This window comes from Hemibagrus wyckioides, linkage group LG24, assembly GCF_019097595.1.
Source record: "Hemibagrus wyckioides isolate EC202008001 linkage group LG24, SWU_Hwy_1.0, whole genome shotgun sequence".
Lineage (NCBI taxonomy): Eukaryota > Metazoa > Chordata > Actinopteri > Siluriformes > Bagridae > Hemibagrus > Hemibagrus wyckioides.
This window is the reverse complement of record NC_080733.1, coordinates 8,552,073-8,577,431: the sequence shown is the minus strand read 5'-3', so window position 1 is coordinate 8,577,431 and position 25,359 is coordinate 8,552,073. Positions and strand designations below refer to the sequence as shown.

Genomic DNA, 25,359 nt, shown 5'->3' with positions numbered 1-25,359 from the left:
TGATGATTGGTCAGAAGCCACGCTAATCTTTTAACCGAGACACACCTACCGGCGCGCGCTTGCGGAGTTTCTTAGGAAACTCTATGTTGCCTTCATGTTCTGGGGGAAATGTTGCAGATATGAGTTCAAGACCAAAGATATAGTGGTTAAATAATTTTTTAAAAATTGCTGGAAAAAAGTGTTATAGCTAAAATTCTAACTAATATTGTCCATTAAAAAAAAATAAATAATTTTTTTGTATTTATTTTAAATATACAGCTTGTATATAAATAATGGTTTATTTTTACAAAGAAAGACACTACATATATTAAATGCATTATTATTATTATTATTATTATTATTATTATTATTATTATTATTATTATTTATTTATTTATTTATTTATTTATTTATTTATTTATTTATTTATTTATTTATTTATTATTATCACTATTATTATTATTATTTATTTATTATTATCACTATTGTTATTATTATCATTATTATTATTATTATTATTATTATTATTATTATTATTATTATTATGTTAGGAATATACCTAAATAGAATTAAAAAAAGATTTTGTAGCACTGAAGGGAGCATTTATTTATAAACCTTTTGTCTAATTATCTTGTAGTGTGGCCATGTATATAAAATGCATAGGTATGTTAATGGATGTTTGATAAAGGTACATTTTGCATTCGGTTAAAAATAATGTTTAATGACTAAATGAAACCTGGAAAGAATTGCTTGAAGTGAGAGTTGATGAAAAGAGGCGGTGTCTTGTGATCCATCAACAACTCCATCTACCGGCCAATGTGCCTGAGATGAGCTTTGGCTATCGCTCAGATCACCGGCCATTAACACGTGTTTGGCCTCAAAAAGGATCAAATAACAAGAATTCAGACTGGCTATAATATGTACACAAATACACAGCCGTCGTTTTGTGTCTTTGGGACTGAAATAGAGTTAATCGGACATCAATGAGACTATGTCTCTTCTAAGGAGAAATAAGAAATGTAGGACAAGTGCTCGGTTTCTGAACGCTTCTCTGTCTCGTGCTTGCCATCTAGCGGTCACTGTGTTCCAGGTCACCACGAGACGCTGTCCACGAAGCTGTGGCTAGTATTACAACTGATATCGATCTTGATTACATCTCTAAACCAGCTGATAACCTACGCCTAGGGTTAATCACTGAGACGATAATCCATCACTGCGGAAGGTGTGGCTCAAATAAAACGCAAAAGACTCTGATCAGTTTTACATTTTTAATAGCTTTTCTTTTTGCAATTCATCAAGCAGTATCAAAAATACCATAAGTCAGACACATTAAGCAAAACAGAAGAACATTGCATGCAAGTGCAATAAAAAGCTTTGGATACTTTGGAGCCTTTGTAACCTTAACACATTTTTTATATGGTACCATGTATGTACTTCACATTAAATGGATTGAACATACAGAACCCAACTTAAAAACCACTGTATAACATTAAATTATTCTACTTTTGATAAAGGTGCAAAAGCTGTATACCACTGCAAGGAAAGGAAACCTATGATGAGGCACTATTTTGACATACAGGCACATTTGATATGTTAGCTTTAAGGCATAGCCTAGATGTAGCCACAGTCATACAGTCTTCCTGAGTTGAAAAACAATATGCTGTGCCTTCATTTTGTGCTCCCAGTCTGCCACTTGGAGGAATCCCATGCCAGGAACCACCCGGTGAAGGTAGGAGGCTCATGGCCTTGCTTCACTATCACTACGGGTGTCCCCATATCCCGTCCTGATGGATCCGTCTCAATATACGCCTTGGCTGCAAAGGAATGTTAAATCAGCAGTCAGTGAAAGATTTTTCACCTTTACACCTCTGGAGGTCTGTACTTCCTCGACTGTACGATGTTGTTTGCACATACTTCAGTGATAGACACCCACCTTGACTTTGTGTGTGAATGTGTATTGCATTGTTGTCAGATGTGTAAATATCTGTTTAGCCCTTTAAGACATTAGCGTATTGTTGTTGTGCTTATATGCAGTATTTATTGTTTTAATGTTTTAGATTGTCGCATGCCCCTTTCACATTATCAATACTATATAGTACTAATAATATTATACTGTTTACTTGTGAGTTATCCAGGCCTACATGATGCATAATGGCTAATATGCACAAATATTTACATAATACTGATTTGTTTTAAAAAGATTATTTATCAGAATTATACAGGCAATTTATGCATGAAATAGCTTTTGAAACATTCTTATATTACATATAAAGAGAAAATAGCCTTTTCTTCCACATTAACATTTTAAGCATGTATTCCATCTATGTATGTGTTCACCAAATCATACTAGGCACTTTATTTAATAATTAAGTGTATATGTGCTGTTTGATTCAATATTAACTGTAAGCAACCAGACAAACCAAATATCATTATAAGGATTAAAACACTAGCATCAGTATAATGACTTTTGAGTAAACCTGACTCTAATATTAATCATTCAGTTTAACATACACACCCATAAAAATAGCAATTCTATTAGGACATTTGATATTTTGTTGTAGGTTATGATTGTATGGTAGCACTTAATGTAAGATCCAGCACTCAAAAACTATTTGAGAGTATAGTATTTCATCTTGTCTATTTCTTCCATTATTTTTGTCACAGTGAACATGACACATAATACACTCTTACAACAGTGCAAAAATGATGCTGGCAATGATTTCATCTGTAATGTATTTTAATGCCATTACATGTGCATTTGAGTGCTATTAGTGCTCCGTTCTGACACACGTAATTGTGTTAAATGACACTGATATGTTATCAAGCTTAATGTGTGGATTTTATTGCAGGGAAATACATTTGTGCAAGAGCTGCTCACCCGACTTTACTGACTCTGTCCTTTCCACTTCATTGGCATCAGCTCCAATCCAGATAAACACCTGTTAAACACAGTGTGAGTGCCTGACAATCCAGTGAATTATTCAGATCACAGATGCATATGGATAGTGGTAAAAAATTTTTTTAAATGATCATATTCACTTGTCAAAAAGTAAAACACATATAGGAGATCATCACTCTACCTGATCCCAGACATCCAGCAGCATGACATCATCCTCTGCCAGGTCATCCTGGGTGAACTCACCAGGCACTTCTTCAATCTGAGTATGAACCATAATCAGATGATTTATTTCCAGTTATTATGCTATAAAACATGACTAAGTTGTTATTATGCCAATATTTTTTTAAACCATGAAGAAAGTCTGAAAGTAGTATTTACAAATTGGTACAAATTATTAGAATTCTAGGACATGTATATACACACTGTTTTTTTTTTTTATTAACTGAATTGTTTTTATTATTTTTATAAATTCTATTTATCTTATACTATTGTTTTTCATTTTGCAATATTTCTTGATGTATAGATTTTCCTTTGATATTTATATTTGCTGCTGTGTTGAATTTCCATAAAGGGGGACTAATAAAGGTACATCACTTCTCATCACTGTTTGTAATCATTTTAAAGGATGTACTTAGTCTGGCTTGGTAGAAGCATATATATATATATATATATATATATACACACACATCCTCATTCAGAGCGATGTACATTTATCTATATTTTTTACACAGTTTGGTGTTGTTGGGATTTAAACTAATGATCTTCTGGTCAGTATTGCCAACATCTTAACCACTGAGCTACCATGAGCAAGATTGCATAAAACCAGACAAATAAATAACCAAAATAAATAATAGGTTGAGAAATGATCCTTGTTTTGTACTTAAAGGTTGTTATTCAAACTAAGAAAAGGTCCCAAAACGCAGGAACCAAAAATGGCTGTATTACAGACAGGACAGAATACAGTCAGGAATTACATGTGATGCTTCCCAAATATGTTGTCTAGCCAAACATGGAGACCACAATACACAAAATAAGCTATAATTTTAAAATGCCTCATTTCATATAGAGCAGAAAAAGCAAATGTTACATTCCAAACTAAACAGAGTTACTTGTAAGTCACTTTTTTATAGGCCGAATACTCACAATGAATCTTCCTGTTTTGTTGGAGCAGGCAAACAGACGAGGAGCCCGTACAATCGTTTTGCTCTCCAGCCTCTCTGATGTCTGGTACTTGGTTTGTCCACCCAGAGCTTTCCAGAATGCCTCTTTAAAATAAAATGAGCAAAAGAAAAATTAGGCTTGCCGTATTTCTAGCCAGGAAATGTATAGATTGGGTTTCTAGTCATGGAGAACAGCTAGAAAATGAACATAGGTAAAATGTGTTTATTTCTCGATTGATTTATTATGAGAATACCAGACAGAAATCTCATTTGCTAAAGAGTCCTGGCCATGGGGTTAGCATCCTGATCAGAGTTTTTAAAAGGCTATAAATGACAAATTGCTCAGTCAGTAATGATTCATTAGCTATTCTTGACTCTAATGTTAAGATGCCCTTCCATCAGCAGTAGCTGTCAAAGTGATAAAATTGATTTCCTATAAACCCTGAACATTTAATTTCAAACAAAGCCAGAATTCAGGCTTGTAGGATTAAATCACTCAATTTTCCCATTGATTAAATTGATTGATCACAATGATTAAATCATTCTTTTTTATTTTTTAGAACTTCTAAGAGACGAGTTAGATTATATTATCACTTCCATTAAAGCAGCTATAAATAGTCAAATAATCCTCACCAGCTTCACATGTCTCTATTATGAGTGTCAGCTTACTATTCTGTGACCCGGAATTCTGACCATTACAAAATGCTAACACCGGAGACTCCTTCTAACAAATGCTAAATAAATGTCACCTTACAGCAAACCATTCAAAGTCACATTGTACGTTATTATTACTAAATAATAATCGCATATTAGAATGAAATGAAATCAACATCTTTCGATCAATAAGTATCAAACATTCAACAGTGCTGTGGTATAGGTAAGTGCATTCTCACCTGGCTCCTCTCCTTCTGTAATGCGTTGAGTTTTACACTGCAGTAGCTCACTCATGTATGCAGCTCCACGTTCCTCATCTTCACTTGCCCCCTTTCCTACCCACAGATACCCGTTCCCCTCAGGCACCCTCAATAGGTAGGCATCATTAGAGTTCAAACTACCTGCTACGGCATCAACCTGTCAGAAAACATACATGACAATGCATCTTCAGTTAATAAAATGGAACCATGTGATTTATATCCAGTTCCCTGTGCACCTGTGTTGGACCTCACCTCAGATATGCGTGTGATGGTACCCAGGTTTTTGCGCACTTGAAATAGCTGGGTCGGGGGTGGAGGCTTCTGCCCTTCTTTCCTTGATGTTCCATTTTTATACACAACCAGAGGCTTGGTTTTGAACAGACTCAGCAAATGTGCTGGCTCCTTCCCTTGGGTCACCCGAACCTACACATCGAGCATGATCTACTTTTACACACAGGTGTAAATATGACCACAAGATGGCAGTGTTTCTGAATAAATTATGTTTGGAAATTCTCTAATCCTTTCAGTATAAGCATTTTGGCCTTCACAATGGGTAGTATTAATTCTTGAGCCCTGTCTGCTCAAAGTTTCCACCTCTCCCCTCTTTACATCATCACTGAATGATTTTAGTGCTTGATTATCCATGCACTTTAAAGCTGAGTTATTTATCGCACAGGAATATCTCCATTACATTTTGTTAATATGAAATTCTTATGAAATAAAAAAATACCAAAATCTAGTCTTGAACATTTACAATGACTTGCATAAGTATTCACCCCCTTAAACTTCTCCACCCTGGACATCTTTTACAACCTGGTCATGAATTTATCAAAAAAAATTTGCAAATGAATAAATTTGCAAACATGTTTCTAAGTAAATAAATGTAGAAGTTGAAAAACTATTCACCCCCATTACTGTGAAACACCTGAATTAAAACAAGAATCCACCTGTGTGTAGTAATACAGTCACATGATCCCAATATAAACATGCCTGTTCCTTGAGTTTTTCAGCAAGCATACCTAAATAAACAGCATCAAGAAGAGCAAGACAGTTCTGGGGCTAATCAGTCGCTACTTACCATAAAATGCAGAAAGGGGATTGAATAATTACAGTGCAAAGCAGTGCATGTAAGTGTAAATGCATTAAATCACCTTCAGCTTTGTATCAGACCCACCTAGCTCTTTAGACATGGGAGTATGTACCGTATATGTGTTGCTACCTTATTAACACAATAGAGTGACAAATGAAATGTACTCCTTTTTTTCTTTTCTACTTTTAAAGCGTGTCCACCTAGTCACCTGGACTGCGTTTCCACCCAGCGATTTGTCCAGTTCCACAGTGAGAAAGGCTGAAGCAGTCAGCTCGTCTATTGTACTGCTGGATCCCTGCCTATAAAAAGAGAGCAGGAAAGGCTATACTTCCAGATCTAATAAATACACTACAGTTATGCTAAGAGTCTGTTACACTGGTGAAATACTGAAAAAGTAGACCTCTTACCAGGTGTAGATGATTTGTCCTCTTTTGTAGGTGTATAAAATGATATAACAGTCTCCCCCATAGAACTGCCCATATGTCTCTGGATCTATGGGGACTTTGCTCTGTTCCTTATTTCCAGTCTCCACCCTCCAAATCTAAAACATAAAAAAAACAATAAATGAAAAATACACTGCCAATAATTTTAATTCTTACTTGGAATGAAAACCACTGACCACATTTTTAACACTGCAGTTGCTCTGGAACACAACTCACAAACCCACACTAATTCATATATTCTTTCAAAGTTATATGGAATCTCTAACATATAATATTCATTTCAAGAATGACGGTGTAGTTATTATGGCTGAGCGATTGAGCAATGAATATATCACAATATCACATAAACACAGGTTTTTACCAAACTGTTGTCACAAAGTATGGAGTAAATCATTGTTTTGAATGTCTTTGTATGCTGTATTATTATGCAATGAAATAAAAAAAAAGCCCCTGTGTAACAAAGCAAGATCCAAAAACTCATGGTGTGCCAAGGTTGGATTGAAAGATGATTGGCCAACACAGTAACCTTCACCTCACTGAACAGCCCTGAGATTAAGTGGAACATTGACTGCCTCCTAACCTAACATCAGTACCACACTAATGCTCTTGTGACTGAATGAACACAAATCCTCACAGACACACTCCACAATCTCGTGAAAAGCCTTCCCGGAAGAACGAAAGTTCAACAGTGAAAAAGGACTAAATCTGTACCATAAGAAGCACATATAGGTATGTTCAGTCAGGTTTCCTGAACCTTTGGCTGTACAAAAGAAAATATACTTCAAGACATTTGTTTACAGCCAATAATTTAAGGTGGATGCCAAAAAATTAAACCTTATATGAATGTCTTTTTTTATGTTTGAAAGACTTCTGGCATCCATGTTACTCACCTGTGTTTCTCCAGAGCCATCATCCACCATGTTGTAGTGGGCTGCCATTTGGTGAGATTCATGAAGTTTAGAAGCATCAAACTCCACCTGCTGAATTCTAGCAATCCGCTCGGTGACGTAGACCTGGCCCAGTCCTTCACTCTGGTCTTTCTCTTTCCAGTCCTTAAAGAACTGCTTGAAGATGGGAGTTTCTCCTCCTTCTGGAAGCACCTGGATCTGTGTTGGAGGAAGGAGGGCTTAAATTATTTAACCATTCTTTTTTCAAAGACATAGTGATAATGACTCAAAAAAAGCTTGTTTATGCTTTTGATGATATCTTTAATGAATTAGTTGTTAAAATAATGTAGTCTAACTGTGTGGCAGCCTGGGAGAACCTTTCACATGGTGTGTTTTTTCATCTACACACTAGACACAACTTGGCCACTCAAGGGAAATAAAATTATTAAAACTCAAGGTGCATATCCAGTTTCTGTATAAACTGTTTAAAGTATGTAAAAAAAAAGGGATTTCCTAGACATCACATAATTTATTAATAATATAGGAATGTGAACCTGTGTGTTTGCAGGATAACCCATCTGTTTGATGAAGCCCTCAGCTGTCTTCATAGCCTCTTTACGTTCATCAGGATTTGCGTTGCGGCCTAAGTCAGATAGGAAGTGGCTTGTACGATGCAGTATGAGATAAAACAGAAAACATCTGGAAATGCTGATGTTTCAAACTTAGACAGGGTTTTTATCAGCAAATCATCAACCCTAATTTCAATAATCATGTATCTGCATAAGCACATAAGAAAATGCTATAAAGATTATAATGTTCGGTTGTACACACCCTTCCACACAAAGATCATCTTGCTTTTCCCGTGATCCAGAATGAAGCATTCATCAGTCAACAGGTGACTGTGAGAGAAAGGATTCTCTTCTGCTACAAGTGTCACTTGCATTTTTCCACTGGCGTCAGATACCTAATGAACAACAACATTTTTTTGTGTTGTAGTTTAATGGCAAAGTTGCATCTATGGATATATATATATATATATATATATATATATATATATATATATATATATATATATATATATATATATATATATCTGTTTATTGTGTTGTGTTGTGGTGCAGCTCGTAAACTGTCTCACCATGTAAAGTTTTGCCATTTTTCTGTTAGATACATCAGCCGCAATGTCATCGTTATCATCACCATCTGCAAGCTCTGGCTTCTCACCAAGAACCTGTGACATGAAAAGTATTAAGACCACAAGATGTGTATATATAAACAAGGCTTAGGAAGTGACTTAAACAGGTAGCTTCATGTTTTATACCAACATCAAAATTTATACCACAAACATGTGCATGCAAAAAAAAATCCAGTTATTAATAATAAACGGCATGGCATGTACAACCAAGGGACCTTACATGGTTTCTATAGCTTTCATTTAGAATGAAATGGTTAATTTTACCTTAGTCAGCTCATTGGTTTCACTTCCCTCTTCTACAATGACAACTTGAGCTCTGCCATTGCGTTCATTATCACGAATGCCTGCAGCAACCTGGGTTGCCTTCAGCCGCTCAAACTTGTTGCACTTCGAGCCACACCATTGGTAGATAGTCTGGAGAGAGTGAGCATAAGAGACAAAGAGAAACAGAGTAAGCCATCAGATCATGATCTTTCAAACATTTCACAGCACTGCAATTTAATCTGTTTGCTCTGTGCAACATCCTTGTCTTCATGTTTGATATTAAGATATAGATATAATTTAATTACTGTCAATCAACTGATTTTTTTTTTACCTCACAGTACACGCCTGTAGGGTATTGCATTTGGAAAAGGCTCAGCGGAGAAAATAATATTAAACTAATATTTAAGGGCATTTGAATATTTACTTATTTATATTTCATTCGTGGTGTCAAAATAATATTTCCTAAAGCAGCAGGATTCTTATTCACTTAAAACAACTGTTTAAATGATAGTTAAAGTTGGTAAATATGTTGATAGCGATATATTCAATACATTGACCAGATCAATTATCATTCAAATAGTTGTTTGTAATGAAATCAGAACCACACTAGTAACATTATATATTGCTATACTGTATATTTGTCTTCCCAAAAAGACAAAAGCGCCAGTAAGCACCATGTGTCACTACTAATCCTGTCCTGTACCTTTAGAGCACTCTGGCTTCTTTTTGACATGAACTATGGCTTCAGACTAATCCAAATAACATTCCCTCCCATTGTACATATGTGGTGTGCAGGAGATCCTGTTTCATTATACTGAAGTGTAACGACATACTGTTTGCCTTCTCTGGAAAGAAGTAATCCAATTAGCTCATTTTTAAAGCAGGAAATGCAACAAAAATGAATGAAATTAATCATTTAAAGTCTAATGCCAGTGTGTTTTTGTGGGCCCTTACCGCACCCAGGTCCACTATGAAACAGTCGCCCTTGTTGAAGCTGGCCCAGTCCAGAGGCACTTCCGTAGCCCTGACCACATACCGGCCCTTGATGTGGAAGAGCCGTTTAGCACTGAGGTCATTGGTGATCACATGCTGGAACCCTGATGCCACGCCTCCTGCCTGGAGTCATAAATAAACAATGTTTTCATCTTTCTTACTTCATGAGCCACTTTTTAACATCCATGCATCAGGCAGTGCAACTGTGTGGGGAAAACATACCTTGTAAGTGATCCCTCCTTTAAAGTAGCTGGTAAAAGCAGTAGATTCGCAGCCCTGGAGTTCACGGTACTGAACTGGCTTTCCCCCAAGATAATCATCTAGCTGTACTGTAAATATGGCTGCAGCCGTACTTTCATCCTGAGTGCACTCCTTACCTGGACAGAAAGAGCAATCCACACAGATAGAAAAACATTACAGATGAAGACAATTTTCATTATTACAGTTATGTACAGGTTGGTGGTATAGTTTGCAAAATTATTTATAATAATAAATAAAACCAACCAAATAAAAGGTTGTGATTGCATAAATATTAACATATTTATATAACTTATGCACTGTATTTGAAATTCATAATATTTTACATTTTCACTCATGCATATTACATGAATCTGCATCAGTTGCTTAAGTGTTCACTTAGTTCTTGTGAGCAATTTGTTTTCACATGTTTACAGAGCTGCTATCACTCACTGTTAACGCTCACATTTTGGCTTACACTTTTTATGCTTTGCCAACAGCTTTTCTGCTAAGCTACAGGATGCACAGCAGCATTGTAAACAAAAAAAAAACAGCTACATGAAACACAGGAAGCACTGTAAAACACTTATATGGTTGATATGATTTCTCCATAAACGGCCTTGACTGCATTTCTCTCCATTATGCTGTGAGCAGCATTAGAGTAAATCCTTCCCTAGAATGAGGATGTGATAGACAGAAAATCCATTAAGAGTCCACTTACATCCTTAGTGGTGGTGATTCTTAATGGTGTGGGTTTAAAGAAAGAAAGAGTTTAGACCAGAGACAAGGAAGAATATGTTAATAGTGTCAACTTTTTGAGCAGGTTGTTGAAGAGGACGAAATATTGCTTAGATTAGATTAGATTAGATTGCTTAGAATCTGATTGCAATTGTTTGCAAATTGTAACATATCTCAGATGGAATTTTGCATGGTTTCACTGACAATAAGACAATAGTTAGCCAAAAACTGATTTGAATTGTACAAACACAATGTGCAGTCTAACTTCCTCCTGAACTATGAACAATAGACAGCTAGCTGTGCATATAGCCTTAGATGTGCTGTGCATTGATACAATCATTTCATCAGAATACAGTATGTTCTAGTATAAATGAATGTGATCAGCAGAGATCAGAACACATCGGTCTAACTGTGCCAGTGCGGTCAGCGCAGATTTGCAGAACATACAGTTTATTTGTGTCACGTAAGAATCAGCAAATGTGTCATTCCTGTAAGCTGTCTAAATATATAAATTACGCTTTGATTACCAGCTCAAACAAAGTACAAAATCATGTCATGCATTCTCCATGGCATGCATTTTCAAGTTTCTGTTATTCAGATTTCTCTTTTCCACCAAGCATATGTATACATTTAAATACAAGTTACAATACAAATACAACATATAAGTATGTCCCCATGTCTTCTACCATTAGATTTCTACTGTCAGATTTATTGCCTGTTTTTTTAAGAGATAAGTCATGCCATTGAGAAGCAAATGAGCTTGATTTACTTCCCACCAACCAGATTATATTAATCATTACTTATCTCAGTGACTACATTAGAACTTTATCATGGAATTGAGACAGGGAAATGTCACCTTTGTTTTTTTAGGTCAAGTTATTGCAATTTGAATAGCTTGAATTGCCCATTATAAAAATCCTTACAGCGTGAGCAAACTGCTCTTATGTCAAACTCACAATGAGATAAATGAAATAAATACTATGAGCTATAGATGTTCTTAAACTCACCTAGCCAGAAGTGCAGATCATAGAAGCAGACGTTTTTCTGTTTGACTGTGCGAAGGACTAAGTAGGCATCACCTACATAGAAGCTCCCATGCAGGCTTTCTGGTACTGGAGCCAGCTCTATGTTCTCAATCCTCCAGATCTGGAGACCTGCTTTCTTGCCTGCCTGCTCAAACTCCTTGTGGTAAACAGCCATGTCTAAGTGAAGGGAGTAGTCTAGGTGTATGAAGCTGAGAGTGCGGTGTGAGACACTGCTGCTTGTCAGGACTGAATCAATAGTAGCACTCTTTTACAGAGCTCAGAGTGCAAGTGGGTGTGTTCAGCAAATTTCCAACCCAAAGCAGACAAATGTATGCAGAAACAGAGGACAGTGTCAAAGAGAGAAAGCGACAGAGAGCAACAGATTCCACCACATTTGACACCACATTTCCACAGAAGGAGAAAGCTAACTATATGGTTTTTATTTATCTTGTCCTTCTTTAAACAAAGGTTATGAGAGTATATCATGCAGGAAGGAAACTCTTTCTCTCATGAATAGGTTATAAATAAAAATATAAATTTAGAAAAGCTCATAAATGGGGTTAACCCTAACTGTTGTAATTCAGTGACATGAATTGATGCATACAAATTAAGAGGAATAAAAGACAACACAATGTAATACACATATTTAACTGGTGCAAACTAGTTTGTCTGTTTATGTGATGTAATGTGACTATAGGTCAGTTAGTGTGCATAAATACACCACTGTAAAAATAGAAACCTCTAAGCTGTTTGTGCTCTTGAGGTGGGTCACTGAAGCAGGTTTATTTTCCTAAAGCACACAGCAGAACAAAAACGCATTTTAAAAAGCCTGTCACTGCAAAATGGCTGCAAAAAAGTTCTTAAATACCTTTAACACAAACTGAATTTAACACAAGCTGTGAATAAGGTGTATGAATATGGAAAGTGTTAACTCTGTACATAAATAGAAGAGAAAGAAAGTGTAATATGGAAATATGGCAGTGAAATTCTTGTACAGTCAAGCCATTCATAAATGTCTGAAAGGGTCATAGTTTTCAAGAAAAAGTCCTTATATTATGTTTGTACGCTGTCTGTATTCCAAAACAGTGCACACCACTGCATGCCAGGGTTCCATCCCTCAGGGCATCTGGAACATCTCCGCTGCCACACCTAAATGAGTCAGGTACACCTTGAAGCGCTGAGAACCCGGAATATGTAAAAAAAAAACTTTGCCTGTGTGTGGTGGGAAAAGGACAAGTTTGGAAAACTAGTTTGCACTGTGCTCTGTACTCATCACTCAGAAATACAGAGCTTGATTATCTCTGTAATCCTGCTGTAGCTGCTCATGAGCCACTTTAGCCTCGCTGCCCCAGTCAGAGATTAACAGTGAGTTCCACTGTACCTTAAAAAAACATTTACCTACATAAATACACTTAACATAACAGTTCACATCATACGGTAAACTTAATAAGCTTCTTATAAACATTAATAGAGAACTGTAAGAGAAGAAAAATGTTGCATTATTGCATTATACACTTGATGTTTACAAGTATTTTTAAGAGTTAAGGAAATACTTCAGGCAGAAAGAGCTCTTTAGTCGCCTTTTGAAGACAGCCAGTGACTCGGCTGTTCCAACATATTGAGGAAGTTCTTTCCACCACATAAGTGCCAGAACACAGAAGAGTCTTGATGTATATGTTCCTTGTACCCTGAGAGATGATGAGACCAGACTCTTCGATGCTCTTGCAGTGATTTCATTATTAGCTGCTGGTAAACATGTTTAGTTAAAATATTAAAAGCGCTCCTTCGGGAATACACAACTCCTGCTTTCAAGGCAGGGCCAAATGAATCTTAATTGAGATGGGTTCATCAAGAGAAGCAAAGCTGAATGATTGTGTATACATGCAACACATAATTTAGTGACTAATCCACCTACCAGCATGTTTTAGGACCTGTAATGTAACTGAAGAAACCCAGAGGAAACCATCACAGATAGTGCATATACAGACAGTAACCCAATGGAGGTTTAGTGATTTTTTTTTTTATTGCCCTTGGTCAAATAATCAAACAGTGAAGTCACCATTGATAGATTTAAGAAATTCTCCAGCTTCTTTTACTCAAAAACTCATTTTAAGCATCATTTCAGTATATATGTTAGGAGATGGGACGGTACAGTACGTACACTACAGCTCAAAAGTTCGCTCAAAGTTTATTGTTTTCCAAGGAAACACACACGAAATTAGTCTGAACAGAAAATATAGCAAAAGAACAGGAAATGCTAACATGTCAGAGTTAGAAATAATGCAGCAATTACAGCCTGGGCATTCTAGCTGTCTATTGTTCAAGATAATCTGATGGGATTTCACCCCATGCTTCCTGGAGCATCTCCCACAAGATGGACTGGCTGATGGGAGTCTTCCTCCGTAGCTGAAATATGCAAAGTGATCCCAAACTTTTGAGCGGTAGTGTACAACACAGAACTATTTTCTGGACTAGCTAGTGCAGATATTGTTAAGCAACTTAGCTATGCTGGTGTACACTAACAAATCATTTTCACAGGTTGCTCCATTTTTAAATACTTAATACTCATTATTGTTGTTATCACCAGGTTTCAGTGTCCTTTTACTCACCAGGTGTCCAGTGTCCAAGTAAATATTTTGAAGAAAGAAATTTACTTTTATACCAATTGTTTTTCTCTCTCAATCTTTTCTTGTAATGTACTTTCATTTAATATTGTAATGGCCCTGGCTAGAACTTTGCCAGCAAAACGTCAGTAAAATATAATCAGCATACACTTCTGAGTATACCTAATAGCATCCTAATTTAGACTTTTCTGGTATGTTAACTTGACATTAATATGGCAAATCATTTCATTTTCAGTCAATTTAGGACTCTTAGCAAATATTTTTTTACATCAATATTTTAAAATAAAAAGGTTTAATATTTTTAAAAGTACTCTTTCTGAATGATCCCCTGAACAGACTCGACATAATCAGATGTTTATAGCATTGCAGAGCAAAGTTCACTGTGTAACAGAAGAGCAAGTGCCACTATGAACACTGTTTTTATGACACTATAGTAAAATGATCTCATCACTAAGATTGCAGGAAACTGGAATATACTGCATGTGTGTGTTTCTGATCAAAGCAATTTTAGGAATTACAGTAAGGTTTATATTGAAGCAAATTTCCAGCTATAATATAAACTATTAAGGGTGGGGCTTTGTTAATAAATTATTGATATGCAATAACAATGAACTGCATGTTTCCTTAACAAGAGCTGGTGACGTTTACAACATCAACTTAGCCTGTAGCACTGTTGTATTATTTTTCTGTTTACAGGTATCAGATTTCATCTTTCATGCTTTTGCTTCAAAATATATTTTTCTGAGTAGTAAAAGGTCCTGTTTTTAATGCGTTACTACTATTCAGTTTATGGTCTATTACCAGAAGAACCAACGTTTTCTCAGAAGTTTTCAATGGATGTTACATATAATGGCATTATATTGATAGAACCTTAGCACACAGAAGCAACACTGATTATGGAAGTCACAAGAGGATTTATACCTTTATTCAAGCCAAGAAAATATGCTTCAGATGAATAAAATCTATTAGTTCACCCTTTTTTTTTTTTACACGTCTTTATATTACACAATAGTTTCAGCATCTATAACTATTCTTTTATCTCTTTGATAAAACTCTGCAGACTAAGCTTAAGCTGAAACAACACTACAATAGTTACAAACTCCACACACTTTCAGACACAGTTGTTAAATAGAATGACACCTTAGCCATTTTTCTGTTGTATATTTTGGCTATATCAGAATAGGAAAATCAGGATCCTTAGCGGATGAGTGTAAGAACTTTAAACAGACAAACATGATGACCTTGAAACAAATATTCAGTGGGTTCAGCGATTCATAATGAATCACTTTTATGTAACTCAAATGAACACATACTATAGATTAAGAGACCTTAACATATGCTTGATACATCACACACTGTATCAACGTAATTAATATTTAATTCATTAGTTTTTGGTTAATATTGTTTGTACTAGACGCTTTTATAAAAATTCTGATTAAAAGTTTTAAAAGTGCTATGTTAACCACATTTCATGTACAATGTAAAAATGGCACGATTCGTCAACACAAAGCGTTGATGGGAGTTCAACACAATGTGATCTATAGATGCATCACAGTCTGTGTATAATTTAATGCTTGTGTGGTTTTCCTTTGGAATGTTTGAGCATAAATTCAAACACTGACAGTATAATTACTTTTCCAGACCAATTTCCTCTTTTATATATTGCGTTCTAACAAATGTTTGTTTCAAGGTAATTTACATCACTGACAGCTCAAAAAACGGAGGAAAATAACAGATTTTTGTTAGCAAGCTGAAAAAAAAAAAAAAAACCAAGAACGAGTTTGGGACTAATCCTATTAAGTGCACTAATAAGTGCAAATCTTCACCATCCTAGAAAAGAACTATACCCACTGCAGGCTGAGATGCAGCGGATGAGGGTCTGCGAATGCCAGGATGTAAACCAAACTTCTAACATTACTTAGTAAATAGCAACTACGCCGCACATACTTTTAAACAGATCAAAGTGCACTTTTTTAACGGAACTTTAAATATTAAGCAGAGTGTTTTCAAGTTTTAGTATAGTAGTGTCTGCAACTAAAGTGCTTTTGACAAACATATTAAAAGAGAATGTAAATATACAGCTGTGAGTGGTTTTCACTTTACCTATTTGCAAGTACGTTAAAGAATTCAGAGGTCTTAGGAGATAAAGGAAAATAAAGTGCATTACTCGTCATTTTGAAGCATCCTGGTTATTTAACAAAATGTACTAAACGGAATCAAGCAGGTTGAACAAATGTAATGGGCATGGTGATTGCAGGGGACAGGGATAAACACAGTGTACCCTCGAGTTTGAGCCTTAGTCTGAGGCAGGAGTTCTTAGATTGTACTCATGCAGCGATGTAGTGTTTCCCCCACAGTCCACATACTGGTACATCTCCTGAGAGACCTGTTCTGCATGACCGAAATAAACTGTGGTGACTGTTACCCTGCAAAAGATGTGAAATGTTATCTCACTCATCTCATGTTTCACCAAAGACAACTATTAGTGTCGCTTGTGCTTCTGGTTCACTTCAGGAAATATCTAAAGAAATACTTACTGCATCATCACCACCACGTTGTGCACTTTGATAGTCTGCAGAGTACAGTAATCACTGAAAAGTAAGGAAGGATGGGAAGAAATAAGTTTTGCCAAAAGAGAAATGGAAATCCCGTAAAAGAAATCATTGGAATGATTGGAGCTGTGAACAAAAAGAAGCCTTAAGATGAATTTCTTATAAAGTCTTTTAAAATATTACTTGTTATTAACACTTTTAGTGCCAATTGTTGCATTAGACCGCTTAAGCAACTGCAAAAAATAAGATTTTAAGGCTTGTGTATGAAACACATTTAGATTAAATTACACCACTCATTCATGAGCAAAATTTATGTTTTATTTGCAGAACTAAACCATAGAAAAGAAACCTTGCTTTGTGATTCTCAAAGGCTAGGCGGCCAGGTCAAGGTTGAGCAAAGTTACCTGCTTTACAAATTTTGTTTACGCTGTAAAATCTTACATTGTATCATGAAAACTGGGAAAAAAAAGAGGAAACTTATCAAATTTGACAGGAACACAACAAAAGGATTAAGCATCACTATGACTGTGGAAGTGCAACTATTCTATAAGTGGACAGGTAGGTACTAATGCACATAGGGTGCCATGAGTGTGTTTATGTTTATAAGATTGATTCTATTCATGTCTCCAGATATATTTAAAAAGTGCTGTGTGAAGAGGTGTCATATCCTGGTGCGCTTATATGTAAAAACTGCAAGCATACTTACTACATGTAACTCATTTCATCAGCTATAGTGGTAGGCACCATGTAATCGATCTGAAAGACAGAGAGAAAACCAGTATACTTAATTATGAATAAATGAAGAATTCTAAAAGAACGCTAAAAGAAAATGAGATGTAAAGAGGAAGTGATGTAAAGTCTGGAGAGTATCAAATGATACCACAGTTAATACGAAATATGATTCAATCATTCTTTGTAAAAGGCTTACCTGCTTCATGTCCAGTGGGCCGATGGTGGTAATATTGCTAACACGTGTTTTTCCGATGACGGTCTTGGAGAACTGCACTTGAGCTGTGATGTTGGCCACATCCACAGAGTAGTAGTTGTTGTTAGTAATATTCAACGTGTTCTAAAAAAGAAACCAGAAAACATTAAAACTTTATCATTACTACTTATGTATTATACTGCGAATAAAGATAAGCTTTCTAGATCTGCTTTGGTGAAGTGCTTACAGTAACATTGAGATACACGATGTGCTTGTCTTGGTCGTAGGTGACATAAACAGACTTCACCCCCACATAGGTCACGTCAATGGAGCGTGGGAAAAGGAAAAACACTGCCAAGCCTGAGAGCAGCAGGCAAACGATGACCGAGGCCGACACGTACAGCTTTCTGGAAAACACACACATGATGGTGATTAAATTGCTGTCTTTTAGTACATAAGCAAAATTAAGCAGAATACTAATGAATACATCAGATTTAATTGAAACTGTAATTAATAATTTATCTTTGCATTAACAATAATGCATTTTTAAATCAATACATTTTTATTTTACATACATTTTTTTTTAAATACAATTTATTTTAGCTGGTATAACTAGGTAGTAATCAAATAATTAAAATAAATAAAATACATTTGAAATAATTAAAAATTTGCACATAAAACAACACTTAATGAAATAAATATAAATAAAATACTGTTTATTATTATTAAATTGAGCTTTAAATATAAAATGTTTAATTTAATGAGCCATATTAAATGAACACTGAATCTAAAACGTTGGTTGCCAGATTACAATGTCAGTTATGCGTAAGTGTGCTTGTGAACTGTTCTACTATCTAAATATTAACCAAGATAAACAAAAGGTGTTTCCTCAAAGCACCAGGTAGTTACTGTACAACCAACTATGTACAATAAAGTATCTCCTAAGTATCATTTGAGTTAATCAATTAAGTATCATTACCCTGAAAATTATTTGTAAAAGATTGTAAAAGAGAAGTCACTTCGATATTTTCCCCATAATCTGAAAAGTTTATGGTGGCGTCCCTAATAAATACAGTTAACTTAATATAGTGTGAGGCTTTATTTAATAATTATGAACTCCATTTTTACAAATTTACATTCTCCATTAACCGGGATAGAAAGCAAGGACACATCTTTCAAGCAAGCAAATCAACAAAAGACAAGAGACTAATGCAAGATGGGAATTTTTCATCCTCTTTGCAACTGTCGATCATTCCAGAGTCCTACGCTGACTACCTCATCTACCATTTTTATTGGGTAGGGGGAGAGGATACTGCTCATTTTTAAGTCAAAATGCATGAAGGTTGGCTTTCATGACTTTCAAGAACGTGTTTAGATTAAAATCGAAAAAATAGAATTAAGCAACAGACTAGCGAACACTGTTGAAACAAATTCATTTAATGCATTATTTATTCTCTATATATTTATTCGCCTTCCCTCTCTGTTTGCATCTTAATGAAAAGCTAGATTTTCTCTAGGAGTAGTTCAATTTCAGAAATTACTGTATAATGGAGGTACTTTCACTGACATATTTCTAAAGAATATAGTTTATATAGTTAGATCACGATCATTGTAGCTAATCGGTTCTTACGTTCTCCTTGGCCTCAGCCTCTGGTCACTGTAAGGAATCAACGCCACCAGCTGATTTTCCTGACCTGCAAGAAAAACATAACTGTAACACAACAATTTGGTAGACTTTATAGCAATTTTTCATGGGACAGTGCAGTAGACACAGTGGAGATTATAATCCAAATTAAATATCATCTCTACCCTCGTCAAGTGACTGTGTTCTCCTCCTACTGTGAAAGTTCTACAGGAGTTTTCTGAAGGTTGTGGGTTGATTACTAGGCATGGTCAGGAAGTGACTTCCGTTTCTGTTATTAAAAGTTAACTGACTGATGAGGCACCACTCGAATTATACATTGTTATACTGTGTGTAATCTATTTTAAAAGCAATTTGTAGTTTGTCTAATAAATGTATAATCAAGCAAAAACTCAGTGGCAACAAAACATTAAATACATAAAAATTCATCTAAAAACTGACATGAGGGGAAAAAACAAAGTCAATACACCGCTACTGAAGATTGTCTTGTCATAATAAAAGTGATTCTAGTTAAATAGGTTTATTTTTTCCAAAATGGATGATGCCTGGATTTTGACTCTGATCACTCACAACTGCATTTGACCAATCTGTACCATTTCTAGCTCTATCCAGTAAAGGCGGTCAAATTTAATTACATATTCATTTGAATAATGTAATGTTTACCTCGAGGGATTCTCCCAGTGCCTTGGCATGTTGGGCAGGTGACACTATCCCTGCCAGTGAACTCCACATACGGAAACTGAGAGACATCGCCGCCGCTCTTGGCGTCCTCACTCGGCATGCGGTTGTACTCAGGGCCAGAGGTCATGGTGGTGTGGCAGTCCTCATGGCACGTCTGCTTTGACAGGTGGGACAGTGCCTTCCCCATGCTCACACCTTGCCTTCTGGAGCTAAGCTTTCACTCAGATCTAAAATAGACAGAGGAGAAACATACCAATAAACACTGCACCCAAATCGAATAGGACACAGTCAACAAAACTTCAGAAATGTCCATCCAAAGAGTGTCACAAACTTTCTTAGTCTATTGTGTTGAATACAAGAACAGCATAGTTACACTGATCAGCCATAACATTATGGCCACCTGCCTAATATTGTTTTGGTCCCCTTTTGCATGTTAGCAGCAGATCCTTTAAGTCCTGTAATTTGCGAGGTGGGGCCTCCATGAATCAGACTTATTTATCCCGCACATCCCAACGCTGCTTCATTGGATTGAGATCTGCGGAATCTGGAGGCTAAGCCAACACGTCAAACTCATTATTGTGTTCATCAAACCATTCCTGAACCATTTTTGCTCCGTGGCACGGCGCTTTATCCTGCTGAAAGAGGCTACAGCCATCAGGGAATACTGTTTCCATGAAAGGGTGTACATGGTCTGAAACAATGCTTAGGTAGGTGGTACGTGTCAAAGTAACATCCACATGGATGGCAGGACCCAAGGCTTCCCAGCAGAACATTACCCAAAGTATGACACTGCCTCCACTGGCTTGCCTTCTTCCCATAGTGTATCCTGGTGCCATGTGTTCCCCTGGTAAGCAACGCACACGCACCCGGCCATCCATGTGATGTAAAAGGAAACGTGATTCATCTGACTAGACCATCTTCTTCCATTGCTCCGTGGTCCAGAGCTCATGCTCATGTGCCCATTGTTGGTGCTTTCGGTGGTGCACAGGGGTCAGCATGGGCATCCTGACTGGTCTGCTGCTATGCAGCCCCATACACAACAAACTGCGATCCAGTGTGTATTCTGACGCCTTTATATCAGAACCAGCATTAACGCCTTCAGCAATCTGAACAACAGTAGCTCGTCTGTTGGATCGGATCGACGCTCCCCAAGTGCATCAATGAGGCTTGGCCGGCCATGACCCTGTTACCTCTTCCTTCCTTGGAGCACTTTTGATAGATACTGACCACTGCAGACCGGGAACACCCCACAAGAGCTGCAATTTTGGAGATGCTCTGATCCAGTGGTCTAGCCATCACAATTTGGTCCTTGTCAAACTCGCTCAAATCCTTACACTTGTCCATTTTTCCTGTTTCTAACACATCAACTTTAAGGACAAAATGTTGACTTGCTGCCTAATATATCCCACCCACTAACAGGTGCCATGATGAGGAGATCATCAGAGTTATTCACTTCACCTCTCACTGCTCATAATGTTATGCCTGATCGGTGTATAATATTTCGCTAAGACGTTAGATGAAACTAAACCACTGTTGTTATTTGAGTTGACACTTTTGTAGGCTTTAAGTATCTGCCGTACATTACAGCTAATCTTAAGACCAGGGGGAAAGACTAAATTACTCAGTGTTTAAATTGAGCTCGCTAGCTTAATTAGGCCGGGAAAACGACCGAATCCCAAATGGCTCCCTCATCTACATGAACGACCCTAGATAGACAGGCTGTAAAGGCAGTGTGCTACTACAAGAAATGCACTTGTTATTGTGATCAGAGCCATTTGAGACGCAGCCAACACCATGCTCTAGTCTTCGATCACGACGTGATGACAACAAATCAAACTGCAGTATATGTTAGTGTTTTAGCAAGGAAATATGTACACGTCTAAAACATAAATATATAAAGACGACTATAACCAGGCTAACATATTAGAGAGAGCTAGTGGTTGCATACTGTATATTAACTTGAAGGGTGTGCTTTACAACACTAGCCGGAGAACTAGCTCGTATTATCCAGCTGTATATATATATATATATATATATATATATATATATAAACATCCTGTACTAAATATAATATAACTTGCAGGATTTAATCTCTAAAATCTTACCGTCGTTAGGTATTTCTATCAGAGTCCCCTTATCCAAAACCTGTTTATTGCGCAAAGTCTGTTTTTTCCTCTTCCTCTTCTTCTTGTGGGTTATGGCAAAACACTCTGTAGAGCATTGCTGTCACCTACTGGAGGTGTGTTAAACAACACGGTAAATCTTCTAAAAAAAATCATCTAAAATGATGTCCAGTCCATTGCATATTCATCCTCATCAAATTATTTAATGAAAACCTTGATGAAAATATTTTTTTATGCTGGAAGAGACCGCTCCCATCTGAATAGAAATGAAGAGTAAAGGTGATCAGTGAGAATAACTTTTTATTAACATGCAGTGACCACTTCATAATACTTAAATGCTTCAAATGCATAGTATAATTTGTGCATATGTACTGTTCATAAACAAAGTGCATCCATAAAGGCAGTAGTATTTGAAATTGGAGGTCATTGGACACAAGGTGGCGCTCTAAGGCAGGTTCAGTCAGAAAAGTCTTTATGCAGTTTTATGCAATTTAATGCAATTTTTCGGAACATTATATGCTTGTTTGTTCATTTTTGTTTGTTTGTTTGTTTGTACAGCATTATCACAAATATTTTAGTATCTTTCAGTGACTGCATCTTTCACACCCATTTTAGAGTTAGACCCTTTTTACTGGAGCACGTGCCATTACTTTAACGACACTGGGTGTTGTTTATGGGAATTTTTGACCATTCCTCTAGAAGCATATTTGTGAGGTCAGGCACTGATGTTGGACGAGAAGGTCGGGCTCACAGTCTCCGCTCTAATTCATCCCAAAGGTGTTCTACCATGTTGAGGTCAGGACTCTGTGCAGACCAGTCAAGTTCCTCTTGCGTTGTGCACTGGTGTGCAGTCATGTAGGAACAGGAAGGGGTCATCCCCAAACTGTTCCCACAAAGTTGGGAGCATGAAATTGTCCAAAATGTCTTGGTATGCTGAAGCATTAAGAGTTCCTTTCGCTGGAACTAAGGGGTTAAGCCCAACTCCTGAAAAACAACACCTGAGTTTGGAGGGGTGTCCCAAAACTTTTGGCAATATGGTGCATCTTATATGTGTGCTTATGTTGTTAGTGTTGTGGTTACATGTACTACTACTTTTAACTCATCATTTCTACGCTTTATAAATAGTATGTCTGTTCATCAATGTCGCTAGAATTTCCACTTCTCCTGAGCAAGGTCATCTTGATCCAATACAATGTCTACGTCATCTTCTGGCACTCTTAGTCACCCACATATCTGCCCATTCATTTTAGTCAGCCCCGACTGGGGTCTAACCTCTTACCATTTCATTAAATTGCATTTTCCACCAAATTCTGTATTGAGTGTGTTTATTTCAAATTTTTAGTTCCCACAAGAGCCAAGATGAGAGTGAGAGGTAAGATCTGAATGCAATTGCACTTAGAACACCAGAGGTTCCAATCTGTTTAACTTTAATCTGATTTTAAGTATTACAAGGGCCACTGTTGCATTGAAACAGTTTGAAAGCTAATTTTATTAGACACCAGTGAGCACTAGCCTCTCACCTCAGCAATCTACAGTTACTGACAGAGACGTGGAACTCAGGCATTTTATCCGACTTTGGAGCTCTACTTCTTGTCAAAATGACGCCTCAGGCCAGGGGTGTCCAATCTTATCCAGAATGGGCCGGTGTGGGTGCAGGTTTTCATTCCAACCAAGCAGAAGCTACACCTGATTCCAACTGGCTAATCAACTGATCTTGGCTTTCAGTAGACTCAGGTGTGGCTTCTGCTTGGTTGGAGTGAAAACCAGCACCCACACCGGCCCTTTGCGGATAAGATTGGACACCCCTGCCTCAGGCGCTACTAGGAGCTCATTATGTCTCAATCAGTCATTTCCCGATGGTCAGAGACTTTGTTTAATCATTTTTTCTGGTTATTATTAATATATGCCGAACCTGTAGTACAGTTTGTTTACATGATTAAACTAGTTTTATTCAGACACAAATGCACACTTTTTGTTTCTGAGTCTTTTCAGTCATAATGTTTCTCGAATAAACTCGAATTGAATACGTTTATAAGAATCTAGTCGTAAATCGAATCATGACAGGAAAATGTCGTCCCTATCGTTCACTACAGGAAGTGGAGATAGATAGATTTCAAATCCTGAAAGGTTGGAGTCATCCATCCGTCCTCATTGGAGGCAGGGTCAAGTTCTTTTCAGAGCGTGCAAGTCTGATCAAGCTGAACTTTGCCATTCTGCATCAGTGTGTTAATCTGGAAGTGAATTTCTAGTGATGACTGGAACACAATAACTGTTTATGAGGACAAGCCCAAAAAAACACGAAGAGTTTCAGTAGAGGGGCTCCGCAAAAAGAGTAGCTTATGTCTATGTCTGACTTAAACTTTTTCAGGAATTCTTTAACTGGGAAGAATATAAAATAATTTCAGTGAAACTTTTCTAACTTTGTTGGTAACAGTTAGTTTCAATGGCAGGGTCCACATGATTTTCCAGTTAATTTGGTCAACAAAGTTCCCCTAATAAGAGTTCTTTTTGTAAAAAAGATCTACATTTAAAAGATCAAAATGGTTTACCAGCAAAATTAACAGACCAGAGCTCTGATGACCAGTTTTAAATGTCCATCTTAAGACTTACAGTTACGGTATGTTAATAGCTCAAAGGTTGAGGGACAGTTTAGAGGTACAGGTTTAGAAGAACATTATAGAATTTATGGAAAAATCTTGACATCGTCAATAAACGCGTGCGCTTTAATGTTATAAGCCTATTTATCCGTAAGACATTCTTGAGCGTTAAGTCTGGCATCTAGGTCTTAATGTTCTTCTTCTGAACTTGTACTTTGGCACATACAAAGTCTAAGGTTTTCTTTAGCCCTTCTATCTTAATAGCATTAACACTAATCAACTTTCAAAATCAGGTTTGACATTAAAAGAGGAGTTACTCCAGCCTTCCCTATCTCACCTACATTAATTAATCTGGCTATAGAGATGTTGGCTCTTCTCATCAAGAGTTCCA

The 25,359-nt window shown here is 36.6% G+C and overlaps 2 protein-coding genes across 2 annotated transcripts; both read right to left on the bottom strand.

Annotated features, from left to right (window-relative positions):
* Positions 1-1,260: 1,260 nt before the first annotated feature.
* Positions 1,261-12,092, bottom strand: scin (scinderin; the record flags this gene model as incomplete). Its single annotated transcript, XM_058377135.1, has 16 exons — positions 1,261-1,793; positions 2,858-2,918; positions 3,060-3,137; positions 4,022-4,143; positions 4,932-5,109; positions 5,205-5,375; positions 6,251-6,341; positions 6,450-6,583; positions 7,376-7,591; positions 7,927-8,015; positions 8,204-8,336; positions 8,511-8,603; positions 8,832-8,981; positions 9,786-9,947; positions 10,047-10,201; positions 11,807-12,092. Coding segments are annotated over 16 exons (2,265 nt in total), but the record flags the coding sequence as incomplete, so codon positions are not given.
* A 3,259-nt stretch (positions 12,093-15,351) lies between these two features.
* tmem106bb (transmembrane protein 106Bb) lies at positions 15,352-22,492 on the bottom strand. The gene is made up of 8 exons (XM_058378386.1): positions 22,354-22,492; positions 20,231-20,475; positions 19,556-19,619; positions 18,173-18,332; positions 17,929-18,069; positions 17,707-17,756; positions 16,986-17,039; positions 15,352-16,874 (listed from the first exon to the last, which is right to left on the bottom strand). Exons 2-8 carry the CDS (start codon positions 20,433-20,435, stop codon positions 16,745-16,747), a joined length of 804 nt encoding a protein of 267 aa, XP_058234369.1. The 5' UTR covers positions 20,436-20,475; positions 22,354-22,492; the 3' UTR covers positions 15,352-16,744.
* Between the last annotated feature and the right edge of the window lie 2,867 nt (positions 22,493-25,359).